General features: G+C 38.2%; 1 protein-coding gene across 1 annotated transcript; it reads left to right on the top strand.

Annotated features, from left to right (window-relative positions):
- The first annotated feature begins 10412 nt into the window (after nucleotides 1–10412).
- LOC137633801 (uncharacterized) lies at nucleotides 10413–13061 on the top strand. Its single transcript, XM_068366045.1, has 3 exons — nucleotides 10413–10553; nucleotides 10685–12355; nucleotides 12765–13061. The coding sequence occupies exons 1-3, from the start codon at nucleotides 10413–10415 to the stop codon at nucleotides 13059–13061; spliced, it is 2109 nt and encodes a 702-aa protein (XP_068222146.1).
- Nucleotides 13062–14062: the final 1001 nt, after the last annotated feature.

The following is a 14062-nucleotide window of genomic DNA, read 5'->3' as shown; positions in this document are numbered from 1 at the left end:
TATGTTGCATAAAATGTTTCGTATTTCTGATCATCCTTTACCTTCATATCTTTCCAGACAGATACCTCCTGTTCGTAATACTAGGCATGCAGTTAATTCTAATAGCCTTGCCTTCAAAATCATGAGGCTGAATACTAATAATATTTTAGAAGATTTATTGCTGTTTTGACCATGATTTGGAATGATCTTTATCGGTAAGTTGAATCGGTAGAACTTCAAAAGTTCAAACTTGCAACAGAGGTTTCCATGCTGAACTGGCTGATATAAGTCTTTTTATAGTTTATATATGACATATCTGTTTTGACGTTTTTACAGTTTATAAAATACTTTATTGTTAATTTTTCCTCATTCGGTTAACTATTTCCTTATATCATTTCCTGACTCCGCTATTTTTCCCGTTTGGTTTATAGCTTCTTGCTTTTCAAAGAGGGGTTTTTCCTTATCTAATGTGACGTAGTTCCGGTAGACCCTGCTGCTTCCTCCGGTGCCTTAGATGACCGCAGAGGTAGCAGCAGTAGGGGATTCAGCATTATGAAGCTTCATCAGTGATGGATAATGGGGGAGGGTGGGCTGTGGCACCCTGGCAGTACCAGCTGAACTCAGTTGAGTCCCTTGTCAGGCTGGGAGGAACGTAGAGAGTAGAGGTCCCCTTTTTGTTTTGTTTCATTTGTTGATGTCGGCTACCCCCCTAAATTGGGTGAAGTGCCTTGGTACATGTATGTATGTATGTAATAATAATAATAATAATAATGATAATAATAATAATAATAATAATAATAATAATAATAATAATAATAATAATAGTAAAATATTAGGAAATAATGTATGACAATGTCACGGATTCATAGTAAGGTAGAGGATAAGATTGATTGTAATTCTGAAAGGTTCCCTGAAGGTTTAGGTTTGGAGCACAGATCTGAAAGAGAATATAGGCTTTTTAACTAATTTTCCAGTGGAATAACTAAAAAAAAATAAAGGAAGGTCCTATTTAGGAAAATCTTGGTATTATACGTGAGCTAAAAAGAAGGGCAAGGAATGGAATAAGGATACAAAATTTATATATGAATAATTGTATGTTTGAAAGTGAATGTCCATCTAAAATATTAATAGGGGTAAGATTATAGTATTATATAACTGTATATATGGATCCGGGACGGAAGCAACCTATGGAATATAGGGCATTGTAAATTTTAACATAAATATTTCACATACTCTCATACACGGTTTTTTTAAGCTTGATATTTCATGTATTACCTTGTTTGAGTTCAGTGAGGTTCTTGCTTGCAAAACTTATATATATAGGTTCGTTATCTGTTTAAAAGAGTTTATTTTCATTGTTAAAGCATCTCTGATATAACCTAATAGCCCAATCGCACAATTGCTGACCACAGAAGGAACAGCTTCCTCCTGCCTTTCCCCTTATTGCTGCACCATACTCTTTGGTGGTTCTGCCCTTGATTTATCTCTCTCTCTCTCTCTCTCTCTCTCTCTCTCTCTCTCTCTCTCTCTCTCTCTCTCTCTCTGACATAATCATAGCAGTAGGGAGGAATTCGCTTGATTTCAGTGCAGCAAGATCCAGTTTCACATAAGGGGCATAAATAGCTACATCACCAAAGCAGACTATATACTCGGGGCTATCACCAATGAAACTTTTTGGGAAATCTATGATTCCCTTTGTGGACAAAGACACAGCCCAATATCGTACAACGCCCCAAAAACTTATGTCCTGGAGCAGTACTCACCATTGCCAGCCGCCCATATAACCAAGGTTTTTAAGCTCTCTTCACAACATTTTGTGAACTAAAAGTCTCTGCTTGCCGTCGGAGAAATGACGATCTCGTTCGCTTTCAACCTGCTACAAATAGCTCTCATATGGTGGTGACACTACTTTGTGCCCTTTGGGTACGATGCCTGCCTTAACCTGTATGTGCTGCCATCCTTAATGTCAACATTTTGCCCTTGAAGGTTCTGGTGACCAAATTCAACTCACTTATGGAAAACCAATTCACCATCTTCAATATCACAATCAATACCCTAAATTAGATGAAGAGGACAACTATTCTACACCAACTGAAGTTGACATGAATGTGGTCTGACAGAATGTGGTAGGACACAGACACACCCCCCACGATGTGCAGAAGTGGTGACAAAGGCACCTACCACCAAAATGTTTCACCACCATTTCACACCACAACCAGTGACCTCTCCATCAACCTTATGATGCACCTATGTTACTACCACCCCAAATTCATAGTTACTGTGTAAAAATGTGCAAACAGTGTTCTCATTTCTTTTATGTCTTTTTGGACAAGATCAATCTTGCTTTGAAATGGGATATTCTTCGGTTCAACTCTATTAGGAGGAAAATGAGTTATATAGAGTAAAAGAGACATTGTTAGTGCAAGGATCTGGATGATGAGGACCCTCTGTCATAGACTAACTTATAATCATATTCTGAGGATTTTCTTTAGCAAAATTCAATTAAATTCTTATATGAAGAAACTTTGCAAAAATTCAACAGTTTTTATTGCTATTAATGATATCTCTAATAAAGATAAACTTCACGGTCAATATAGTTAACATAACATTTGATTGATCATTGAAAGTAACATTGAACTCACCTCTTTGATACCCAAGTGTTATCTTCAATCTCGTATGCACTCTATTTATCAGGCTTTGGTGAATGCTCTAGTTTTTTCTCACTTTTCATTTGATACTTGTTAAGTTCTGTTTGATCACTTTTATAATAAATATCCCTGTAGTGAGCTTCTGAAAAGCAGGGCGAGTTGATTCCAAATAACTTTAGACTGATAAGCTTTCGACACTAAACACGATATATTAGTGTTAGGTGTGAAACTTCTTATCTGCTACAGACTTTATCTCTCCCGCGTGATAAGGCGTTCAGAGGTGTTATCATTCGGCTCAGTGATAAAGGCTACTCGTACCTGTAATATTCAATTTATTTTTCTCTTAAATAGTATGTTTTGACTAAACATATTGTGAGTTAGATCATCTAATTTTAGATATATTGTAATTGTTAATTTTGATAGTGAAGAGATGAGGAGGCTTTAGTCTAACTGCTATCTGTTATTTACATCCCTGCGTATATTGCCACATATATTGTTGAGGAAGGTGAGGCGTTGGGGGATGGGGGTGAGGAGGACCAACGTCGTGATAAGAGCTCTTTCAGGCAGAGCTGCTGATAAGGACAGTTTTTGTCTTGTAATTTTCTCCTGTTTTTGAATGCTAACCATGAGAAATAAATCTTGATTTGATGGTAAGGTGAGAAATCACTGTAGGCTTTGAATGTATACAGAGTTTTGGATTACTTTTAAGATAAAGCAGTTTTCAATAAATATCTTCTGAGATGAAGAGGGAAACTCCATGTGACTGTCTCTGGAGACCTTCAGAAGTCTTAACTACTCATTTATTACCAATTTTGAGAATATTCTAACTTTCCTTTCTCACTATCAGTTGACTAGGTTACCAGTTTTCACCTATTTTACATCAATCTGGATGACATAATAGTTGCTGAATCGATCAAAGTAAAACTTTCATAATGATGATATTCTTATGTTAAGAAAGCCGGCTTCAACTAAATTATTTTAAGAAACCGCATCTGAATAATTTAAGGTAATAATAATAAATTTAAATTATCAGACAATAATTGAAAAAAAAGAAGTATAGTGTCTTAAAACTTATGATATATTCTAATTTGGTCACATCCATAAATGAACAAAAGGTTTCATGATATTTCATGCTTTTTTTCTCATTTCTCTTTAAATATGAAAATTTTATATGTAAAAAGAGATTAAATTCTCTCTTATATCATTTCGAAAATATTTCCAAGAGAAAAAGTAAAGGTGTATGATAAAATAAAGAAAATAGTTGTTAACCAATTGAGCAAAATAATTCGAACAAGTTAGCGGTCACTTTGCAGGCGAATGTACATGTTAGTGTATATCAAGCCATTTTATAGTCGCACTTGATCAACTTGTGGATAGCACACCAGTATTTTGCGATTCCATGACTACATGGAGCCTACCACCAGCTGTATCCTTTTACTTTTTATTGAATATGTAATCAGTGGAACTTTGCTGCAACTGATATTGGAGGCATGTTATTAAAGTAAATCTTCGAAGCTATTTGAAGGTAACTAAAAGAGTTAAGATTCTCTTTAGGCATTTCTCCCCAAATGCCAAGATGCTTTCCTATGTTGCATCAGTCTAGCAGAAGACCTTTGCACACTGCTGAAACACACTTTACCTTTTTCATAAATAAAAAAAAATGTTTTACCTTTATTGAATATGAGTGATAATTCATCACTTCTAATCAAGGGATAAAGGAATGGGAATTTCAAAGACTTTGGGCAGACTACAAATGGATCATTTCAGGGGTCCATTCTGTTATTTGGAGATTATGTTGACAACCGTGCATGCAAAGAACACATAAATCAGCGTATTCATTTATGATAATGATTTTTCTGTGAACAGCGGAAGTGGTTTCATTAAGAAAACCAGATATTCAGCATCAATGCTTGCTTTGAGATACACTGGCTGTATCATCTAGCATGGTTCAGGAATGTTTAAATCGCTGGCTACACAATCACTCCCACTTTCTGCATATCCTCTACAACATTTAAAACGCTTCCTGGAGGTAATAATCCCTGCCATATCTTTGCTCAGGCAGCCTCTGTAATGTTTGAAATGTTTCAAGAAGGATAACATCACTGTACTCTACCACTGAAACTTACTACACTATATCAAAAATGTTGAAAAGACTCCCAAAAACCCGAAATCAAAGGCTATACCACCAAGTGCGCTTACTACACAGCATCTATAAGGCTTAAAACACTTCTAGAAGGCTGAAATCACTGAGTGCCTCACCACTTGCATTGGCTAAATATCCACTTGCTTTTCCTGTATCTCCTTGGAGGATTATTTTTTTTGGGGGGGGGTTATTTTTGTTGTTATTTGCCAAATTCAGAGAGAGAGAGAGAGAGAGAGAGAGAGAGAGAGAGAGAGAGAGAGAGAGAGAGAGAGAGAGAGAGAGAGAGAGAGAGAGAGAGAGGGGTACTTAGTGTAATGATTGTTTGTTGTGAGAAAGACTGTAGGTAGAACTGGGGTTGTTTGTTGATTTTTAGCTAGGTTAGGACAGTGGCGAATGGCTTGGGCGAATGCTCTTCTTGATTTGACGGCAGCAAGAGACAGTTGTGTGAATACTGGATTATTATTAGTATTCTCCTGCCAGTGTGGAAGTGTTTATTTCAGCAGTCGCAATTGCTGCTTTGGAATTTTTTTTGTCTTTTTTGTATTTTGGCCTGGACTGTGTTGTTTGTGGCCTTTTATGTACATGAATAGCTTGATGATGAAGACCCAGATTGTACAATGATTTTTGGAATACATAGGTGATCAAGAATTTTTAACCATTGATGACCTGGCCCGTAAAATAAGATATTCATGTTTGTGATGATGATGATGATGATGATGATGATGACAGTGATGATGACCACCACCTAAGTGACTGTTCTGTCAAGTAGATTTGAGCATGAGTGTGTATTGTTGGCAACCGAACAATGGCAAAATTGCCATATGAAGACTGGACCCTTTGTTGGGTAGAGTGTTGATATCTATAAATTTACACATATAAAATTAGGTGTTTTTAGTATACGTTTTATTTTAGTTTTAAGTATTTTTGGTACAGTCTGTTAACTGTGTCGGTGTCAGGATTTGTGAGGAGTTTTCTATTTTTTGAGTATTCTATCTACTGAATATTTTGTTTTGAAGATTTAGGTTAAGGTGACCTGTTTATCAGTGCTTAGTATTAAGGTTTTGTGATTGATGAATTTTTTTGTTATTTGAATGTTTTTTTTTCTAGTATTCAAGTGAATAATTAGGGCTAAGAAATATAGTTTATAGTTATGTTTTGTTTTTATGTCCTTTTTTGCTAAAAACGTTTGGGGAAAGTTTGTGCTGGGATAATTGTCTGTTAGAGTGATCAAGGGTGTGGGGTTTGCTTTTGTGTGTATCCTCTTCAAGAAGCCTAACATTTATCTTTATTATGATCATCATCATCATCATCATTATCATTATGGGTAGTAGTAGTAGTAGTAGTAGTAGTAGTAGTAGTAGTAGAGTTGGAATTGATGTAAAGAGAGTAGCATCATTTGCATATGCAACGAGCCTCTTTTCTAGTCGAATCTACATTTTATGTGTAGCCTATGAAAAAGGAAAAGTAATCGGCCAGGAAGACTTCCCTAGTGAGTAGTGGATATCAACATCAACTACGCTTTATGATTTATTTCTTAGAAATTAGATAATGATGCTAAGAAAAGACCAGCCCACTCCCAACACTTTGAGTTAGAAAGCAATGTCCTCACGATTACCACGGCAAAGGGCACCACTAAAATCAGTGCCAATCATAAGGAATTTTTTGCCACAATCAGGGCATTTTTTTTACAGCATCCGAGAGTGTACGAATGGCATCACATGTCACAAGGCTTTTATGAAAAGGCAAATTACAAATTAGTGAATATATGATTACCCTTTGCCTAACTATTTAGACGTTTTGCCATAAGAATTTAAAAATCTGTAGATAATATGGGAGTTATAGAAAATGGCCGATTATCAGTTGGACCTGAGCTACCACAATTTACATAATGGAGTAACATTACTAATTCTCCAACTTGTGCTAAAAGCTCCTCTTCTTGCTACCTAACTATTTGCTTTTATACATACTTGAACATCCAGGTCAGTCAAGAGAGCTTTAATTTCAGGAGATCAAAAAGATAGACTAGTTAGTTGGGTATGCCAACACAATGCAATTATTGCCTTGTCTCTACAAGGTTTAAAACTTTTCCAGAAAGCTAAAATAACAGGAAACATCACCACTTGCCCTTACTGCAAGACCTTTACAACTTTTACAACGATTCCAGAGTGCTAAAATTGTTAGGTGCTCAATCCCCAGAGAGCCTGTATATTGTGTATAACGCTTCCACGAGGTTAAAATCACTGGCCATAACACAATATGTATTTATTGGATAACTCTTACAACGTTCACAACGCTTCCAGACTGCTCAAATCAATGGTAATTCTTTACTCCTACAATCTGGACAATGGTTTTAATGCTTCCATAAAGTTAAAATCGGTTTTAATGCTTCCATAAAGTTAAAATCAAAGGCTGAAACCCAACATACACTCACTGTATACTCTCAATAGAATTTAAAATGCTTACTGAAATCTTGAATCCCTGCTGAATCTTTGTTCAGACAGTATATACAAATTATTGCATCAGTTTAGACACCGACTGTAATAAAAGAAAGCTAAGCATCCTGGCACATTGGGTAAATTCTGTAACATTCTCCAGGCTTTTACAGGCTACTGCTAAATACGCAAATCCATTCAGTCTTGATTGCATCACAGTCACAGCACAAGGACCAGGTCACACAAACAGGGTCCTTATGCAATTTTATCAGGATTGCTCAGTCTATTCAGGACTTCATCGAAGCAGGCAGAAGTACCGAGACCTCATTTACACTATATTTCCAGGAGCAAAATATAACCGCATGATCGCTTGAAATTTCGTTATTTTCATTGGTATCATCACACCAGGCAAAGGCACCAATAACAGTGATTATATATTAGTACCAACACCATGGTATAAATGCATGAGTTTTGGTACCTGAATTTTCTAACCTTTCTATTTCCTTCAGGAAAGTTAAGTACACCAGCGTACAAAGGACACTCTAGAAATCCTGAATTTCCTGCTTTTTAACTGACTTCTTCAAAACAACCAGGAGTAACGGGAATATTAATTATTCCTTAGTACCAGTACATGAATCTGTTTACCCACACAGGAACTTTGGTCACTTCCATTGGATATATTCAAGTTCTCTTTTTGGTTTTATTGGAACATGGAAAAGAATCAGAAATTCTATCTTCATACAAGATTATTCTACCTAATTCATGGTTTCATCGGAACACACAAAAGAAGTGGGATATTAATATGTGAGTCTGTATAGAAAGGGTTTGCACTTTTTTTCATAAATAAATAGCAAAGTTTTTGTTTTGAGGATGCTGTAGTGCTGGATAAATTGCATAAAACACACCATTAACAAATTCCTAATTTCAACACCGAGTAACAATCGCACTATCCTAAACTAAGCTTCTCGCATTGACTCTACTGGGAGTTATTGTTAAAAATAGACTTACCATCATGATAATTTTGGATATATTAATTTTTCAACATTTTTACTTGACAAAACCTCTATATGAGGGAGAAATTTAGGTTAGTAAATAAGTTTTGATTAGTATTACTTAGAAATTATTTGAAAACAATGATGGTACTCGGACAAAAATACTTCAGACCATTCAGCTATTAGGAAATTTTTCCGAGCTAAAAGGGCACCCTTCTGAGTGAGAGTAAATGAGTCTTATTAAAAACAGTGTGTAGTTATTTTCTGAATTGAATAATAAAAATAAGTGCACTGAATATTTTTGTAAACAACTAGAGTTAGAAATAGTATAAATATGATACAAGTAAATGCTGTGATGGTCCTGATAAATTTATAATACAAATAATGTGACTACAAGGTGGAGCAAATCTGCCTCACTAAGAAAGTGATTATATGTAAGATTATATGTAAGTATATGCTCTCCCTATGTAGGTAGGAATCTATTCCTGACTCATGCATTGGAGGCTGCTGCAGGTTGGGTCACCCAGTCTATATCCAGCTCTTGTAGGAGATGCATTGTCTTAAATTATAGGGTGATGTGTTCACGACCCGGACACGGTCTCCACTCGGACAGTCTTAATAACCAATGAACGATCGAGACTAGGATGACGTCAGAGCTATGACGTATGAGGGAGGGCGGTCCTAACTAGACGCCATTTGCAAACCTGCCCGCCAACGCTCCGCTTGTAAACAAGGTAAGAATTTCAATTTTAAGGGGTCGCGATCTTAATTTTCGGCATCAGGATATATTGTGCCATGACCACGAATAAGGCGTGATCAAGTTGTGATAAGTTTTGTTATGTAATATAGCCATATTGGCATAAAATCAGTGATAATACGGAGTGCCTAAACAACAATGGAGTGGTTTTGGGTGCCCGCTAAATAATTTTATGGTGTGTTCTCGACTCGGACAATTTTTGACGATTCATGCAAATTAAGTGTACTGGAAAAACCACTTAAAAAGTGAATGATTGCATAGTTCTTACAACTATAATGTACCATATGTGAGATAAAGCCATGGAAAAGGCTGGAAATGGGTGTTTGCCACGGCTAAATATCGAGTGATTTTTCGAAGTGTTTTATTGATGGAAGTGAATTATTTTTAGCATTAATATGTGCCCCCATTAGTGTTTACTTTTCCAAATTGAAATATTTAACCTAGGCCAATTGTTTATATTTTTTACGAATTTTTTAAAAAATTATGTGCGTGCTCTCGACTCGAACAATGTGCACGTGCTGTCCGAGTCGAGAACACGGAGGTATAAGAAGCAATAAATTTTTTTTTTTAAATGACACTGTCAATCACTCTCATTTTAACCTAACACCAATATTAATACTATATATTAACTCTTATAAAATTATTGATGGTTTAAAATAATTAAATATGGGTGATTGCCAAAGTCAAACATAGAGTCAGTTTTGAGCTATTTTTTTTTGTGCCAATTAATTTTTTTTAGAATTAATATGTGCCCCCCAATAGTGTTTAGTCTTCCAAATTGAAATATTTAACCTAGGCCAATTTTTTAATTTTTAATATTTTTTTTTAAAAAGCAAGGTCCGTGTTCTCGACTCGGACAGGTTTGTCCGGGTCGAGAACACGGAGGTATAAGAAGCAATAAATTTTTTTTTTTAAATGACTCTGTCAATCACTCTCAATTTAACCTAAAACCAATATTAATACTATATATTAACTCTTATAAAATTATTGATGGTTTAAAATAATTAAATATGGGTGATTGCCAAAGTCAAACATAGAGTCAGTTTTGAGCTATTTTTTTTGTGCAAATTAATTTTTTCTAGAATTAATATGTGCCCCCCAATAGTGTTTAGTCTTCCAAATTGAAATATTTAACCTAGGCCAATTTTTTAATTTTTAAAAATTATTAAAAAATGCAAGGTCCGTGTTCTCGACTCGGACAGGTTTGTCAGGGTTGAGAACACGGAGAATTTTTATTTTTCTAAAATTTATTAATTGGTCAGGCAATAGAATTTTAACATGGAACAAATATCAATACTGTTTATTACCTCGTATAAATTTATTGATTGTCTAAACTAACAAATTATGGGTTTTTGAAAAGGTCAAAATATTTTTCATTATGAACTTATAGACAATATTCATTAGCCTATCCTATGTCTCTGAAGCCATTTATCTCTTTCAGATCCTTCGTGACTCCCAGCCATGCCTCGCAACTACCAGCCAAGGAACATCCTAACCACGGATAGGACCAACTTAGAGAAGGCATTTTACCACCGCCTAGAGACTGGTTGTAGCATCCGCACTGCGTGCAACCTTTTTGGAGTTAAAGTTTCGACTCTTGGGGTAAGCTTGAATAAATCTAAGCCCTCTTAAATTCTATGTGTAGGCTAAGAACTTTAGGCTACTTTTCATTTAGGCTAGCCTACCCTATCGGGCCTATGCTCCCCACTTTACCTTTGTTTTATTTTTTTCAGGATGCTTTCACTCGGTCCATCAAGGAGAGTGATGGGAGGACGTTTATGCCTAAGCATCAGAACGTCAAAAAGGTTTTCACCGATGCGCAGGAACGCTTGATCGAGGAATACTCTATCGAGATCGCTCGGATGTTCTACGGCCTGCCAACGAGAGCTTTTAGGAGGATGATCCTGAAGTATGCAGAGGCTGTTGGCAGCCCGTCTATTCCTGATGCCTGGAAGAGGGAAGATATGGCCACCCGTGACTGGTATTACGGGTATATGTTCCGTCATCCAAGGCTTGCATTGAAGGCTCCGGAGGGCATGTCACTTTCGCGCGCGATGGCTTTCAACCGCGTAAACGTTGAAGTCTTCTTCAAGGCTTACGTGGAAGCTGTCGAGCGACACAGTTTCATGCCAGCCAGGATCTTCAACTTGGATGAGAGTGGCTTGTCCACTGTGATGAAGCCATGTAAGGTTGTTTGCGAGAGAGGTCGTCCTGTTGCTTCGCAGGTTGCTCGGGAGAGAGGCAATCATATGACTTTCGTGGGGATTGTTAATGCTGCAGGGCATGGTTTCCCTCCAGTGTTTATCATCGCACGAAAGAAGATGAATGCTGATTTTCAGAGAGGGACTACTCCTGGAACCACAGTGCTCTTGCAGGCTAACGGTTGGATGGACCATGAGCGTTTCGTGCAGACACTCGAGCATCTCCATAAGGTGTCTTATTCTTCAGTGGAGAATAAGATACTGCTGATAATGGACAATGCCGAGTGTCACATGAGCATTCATGTGGTTGAGTATGCGATACAGCATGGCATCGTAATTGTCACGCTGCCACCTCATACTACAGCCAAACTCCAGCCATTAGATGTAAGTGTCTTTGGCCCCTTCAAGTCTGTCCTGCGATCCATTCAGGACGATTTTAAACTTTCAAACCCTCACGTGCCCATCACGGAACATATGTTGCCAGAGATGGCGTGCAAGGCCTGGGACAAGGTTTGTAATGTCACCAACATCACCAATGGGTTTCGCGCTACTGGCATCTTTCCCGTCAACCGCAACATCTTTCCAGATGATGCGTTTGCTGGGGCAGAAGTCACAGAGCAGGCCCCTCCTGATGATGATGATGATTTGCCACAAACTGTTGCCGCACCCTTGACACCAGTTCCATTGGAGCCTGACCAACCTCAGCCTGGACCATCTGGAATAGGTAGGATGTCACCAGCCTTCTCTGCTTCAGCGTCTAGGGCTAACACTCCTGAAGCAGCACTCCAACCTCGGCAGACTCCAACTCCAACACCTTCATCTCCTCCAATTCCCGACGTCACTCCCGAAGCTGTGCAGCCCTACCCGAAGGCTCGTCCCCGCCCTGCTGCTAGAGGGCGCAAGAAGATCCGCGCCTGCATCCTGACTGAGGATGAGGAGGCTCTAAGCCAGCTGCGGGACAAGGAGGAGAAGAAAGCAGCCAGAGAGGAGAAGAAGCGGAGGTTGCAGGAGAAGAAGAGAGGGCAGGAGGCACGACAGGCGGCTAAGAGGAGGAGGTCTGAGCCAGTTGAGGCGAGCAGCAGTGATGAGGAGGCTATCGACAATCCTGCACTCTGTGACGACTCATCTGAATATTCAGATGAGATTGCAGAAGAGCTCGAGTTTGATGCTGCCTCCTATCCATTCGTCCAGAAGGAGCCAGAGGTGAGGGACTTTTTTTTAATATTTCAAAATCTGTAGCCTAGCCTAGGCTAGATTATGTTCATCTATTGCATAAGTAGGCTAAGTCTAGAAGAAAATTTCTATTTAATTGTCAAATTTAGTATCCGAGCTGAATGGCTTGGTTTTAAAGCCAAATTCCTTATTCATTCATTCCATAGGCTAGGCTATTAATTCTTTTTTTTCATATTTCAAAATCTGTAGCCTAGGCTATCCTAGCCTAGATTATGTTCATCTATTGCATAAGTAGCCTAGCCTAAGTCTAGAAGAAAATTTCTATTTAATTGTCAAATTTAGTAGCCGAGCTGAATGGCTTGGTTTTAAAGCCAAATTCCTTATTCATTCATTCCATAGGCTAGGCTATTCATTCTTTTTTTTTCATTTTTTCCCCCAGGTGGGTGACTTTGTCCTGGTCCAGCTTCTCTTCCAGGGGAAGAAGTCTGAGGAGCTTGTCCACTTTGTGGGCAAGGTCATTTCCCTGGAGGAAGACGGGCAGCAGCTGCAGTTGGACTTCCTCAGGATAAGGTCGCCCTTGCTGAAGGACACCTTCCACTTCCCAGCCATCGGAGATGTCGACAGTGTCGACCGCAGCAGGGTGTTGGGGGTCCTCACAGTCAGCCCGGGGACCACCCAACGACAAGCAAACCTCATCAAGGTCCTCCCTCCCTTGAGGAACTTTGACATGCATTAGTTTTAAGTCATTCACTTTAAAATGCACTAGTTTTAAGTCATTCACTTTAAGATTCATTAGTTCTAAGTCATTCACTTTAACATGCATTAGTTTTAAGTCATTCACTTTAACATGCATTAGTTTTAAGTCATTCAGTTTCCCATTTTTGTTTAATATATATATTTTTGTATTACATTGAGATTTTGCTACCAATTGTTTTATTCCACCTTTCAGTGTCATGTTCTGGATGTTTTTACTAAGAAAAAATATAAAACATTGGTTTAAGTGTGTTTTTGGTGGACCAAAACATCCGTCCGGGTTGAGACCACAACCCCGTCCGGGTCGTGACCACGCGGTCTCGACCCGGACAGAGAATTTTGGATTTTAAAAACGGCTGTAAAACCCAAAATATAATATCTACAGATATGAAACTCATAGCATAAGATGGGGCATTAGTTAAACTTTCTTTTAAGCACAAAATCTCTCCTGTAGCTCAATAACTTTTTTTTTATGAATATTATTCATTTTACTGTCCGGGTCGTGAACACATCACCCTACTCCTCTCTGAACAACCTGTATCTCATTGACATCCTCCAGTCCTAAACTTCCTACATGGAGCAGTGTGTTGCTTATGATCTTAAACAGCCAGCATGCAGACTGCACGTAGGCCTACAGCTGCTTCCCGGAGATCTGCAGGCCTGCTGATTCCCACTCAACCAGACCATTGTGATGTGGCATATGCACATTTATGGATGGCATATGAGCAACGTGCAATCGAGGCCTTCCAGACCGGACTTGTCAATGTTACCACATCTGAAACATTTGGTACCCCTATTAGGGTTCCAGCATCCGCAGCCTCTGAAAAATGTTAGATGGAGTTGTCAACCTCCACGTTCCAATCATGGCAAAGATCAATGTTGTGTTGGCTCCACTTTACAATGTGAAGAAGCTGGTTCCGAAACAATAGAAGGGTTGACCTGGGTTTCGTTTGGTGACTAAGGAAGGCTAGATTAGTACTCCAA

This window comes from Palaemon carinicauda, chromosome 43, assembly GCF_036898095.1.
Source record: "Palaemon carinicauda isolate YSFRI2023 chromosome 43, ASM3689809v2, whole genome shotgun sequence".
Taxonomy (NCBI): Eukaryota; Metazoa; Arthropoda; class Malacostraca; order Decapoda; family Palaemonidae; genus Palaemon; species Palaemon carinicauda.
This window is presented reverse-complemented; position numbering and strand designations above follow the sequence as displayed.

What these genes read in the sequence shown, in the direction of transcription:
- LOC137633801 (XM_068366045.1), top strand. Translation starts at nt 10,413, where the DNA reads ATGCCTCGCAACTACCAGCCAAGGAACATCCTAACCACGGATAGGACC. An exon ending in TTAAAGTTTCGACTCTTGGG is followed by an intron (nt 10,554 to 10,684) that starts GTAAGCTTGAAT and finishes TATTTTTTTCAG; the next exon opens with GATGCTTTCACTCGGTCCAT. An exon ending in TCGTCCAGAAGGAGCCAGAG is followed by an intron (nt 12,356 to 12,764) that starts GTGAGGGACTTT and finishes TTTTTCCCCCAG; the next exon opens with GTGGGTGACTTTGTCCTGGT.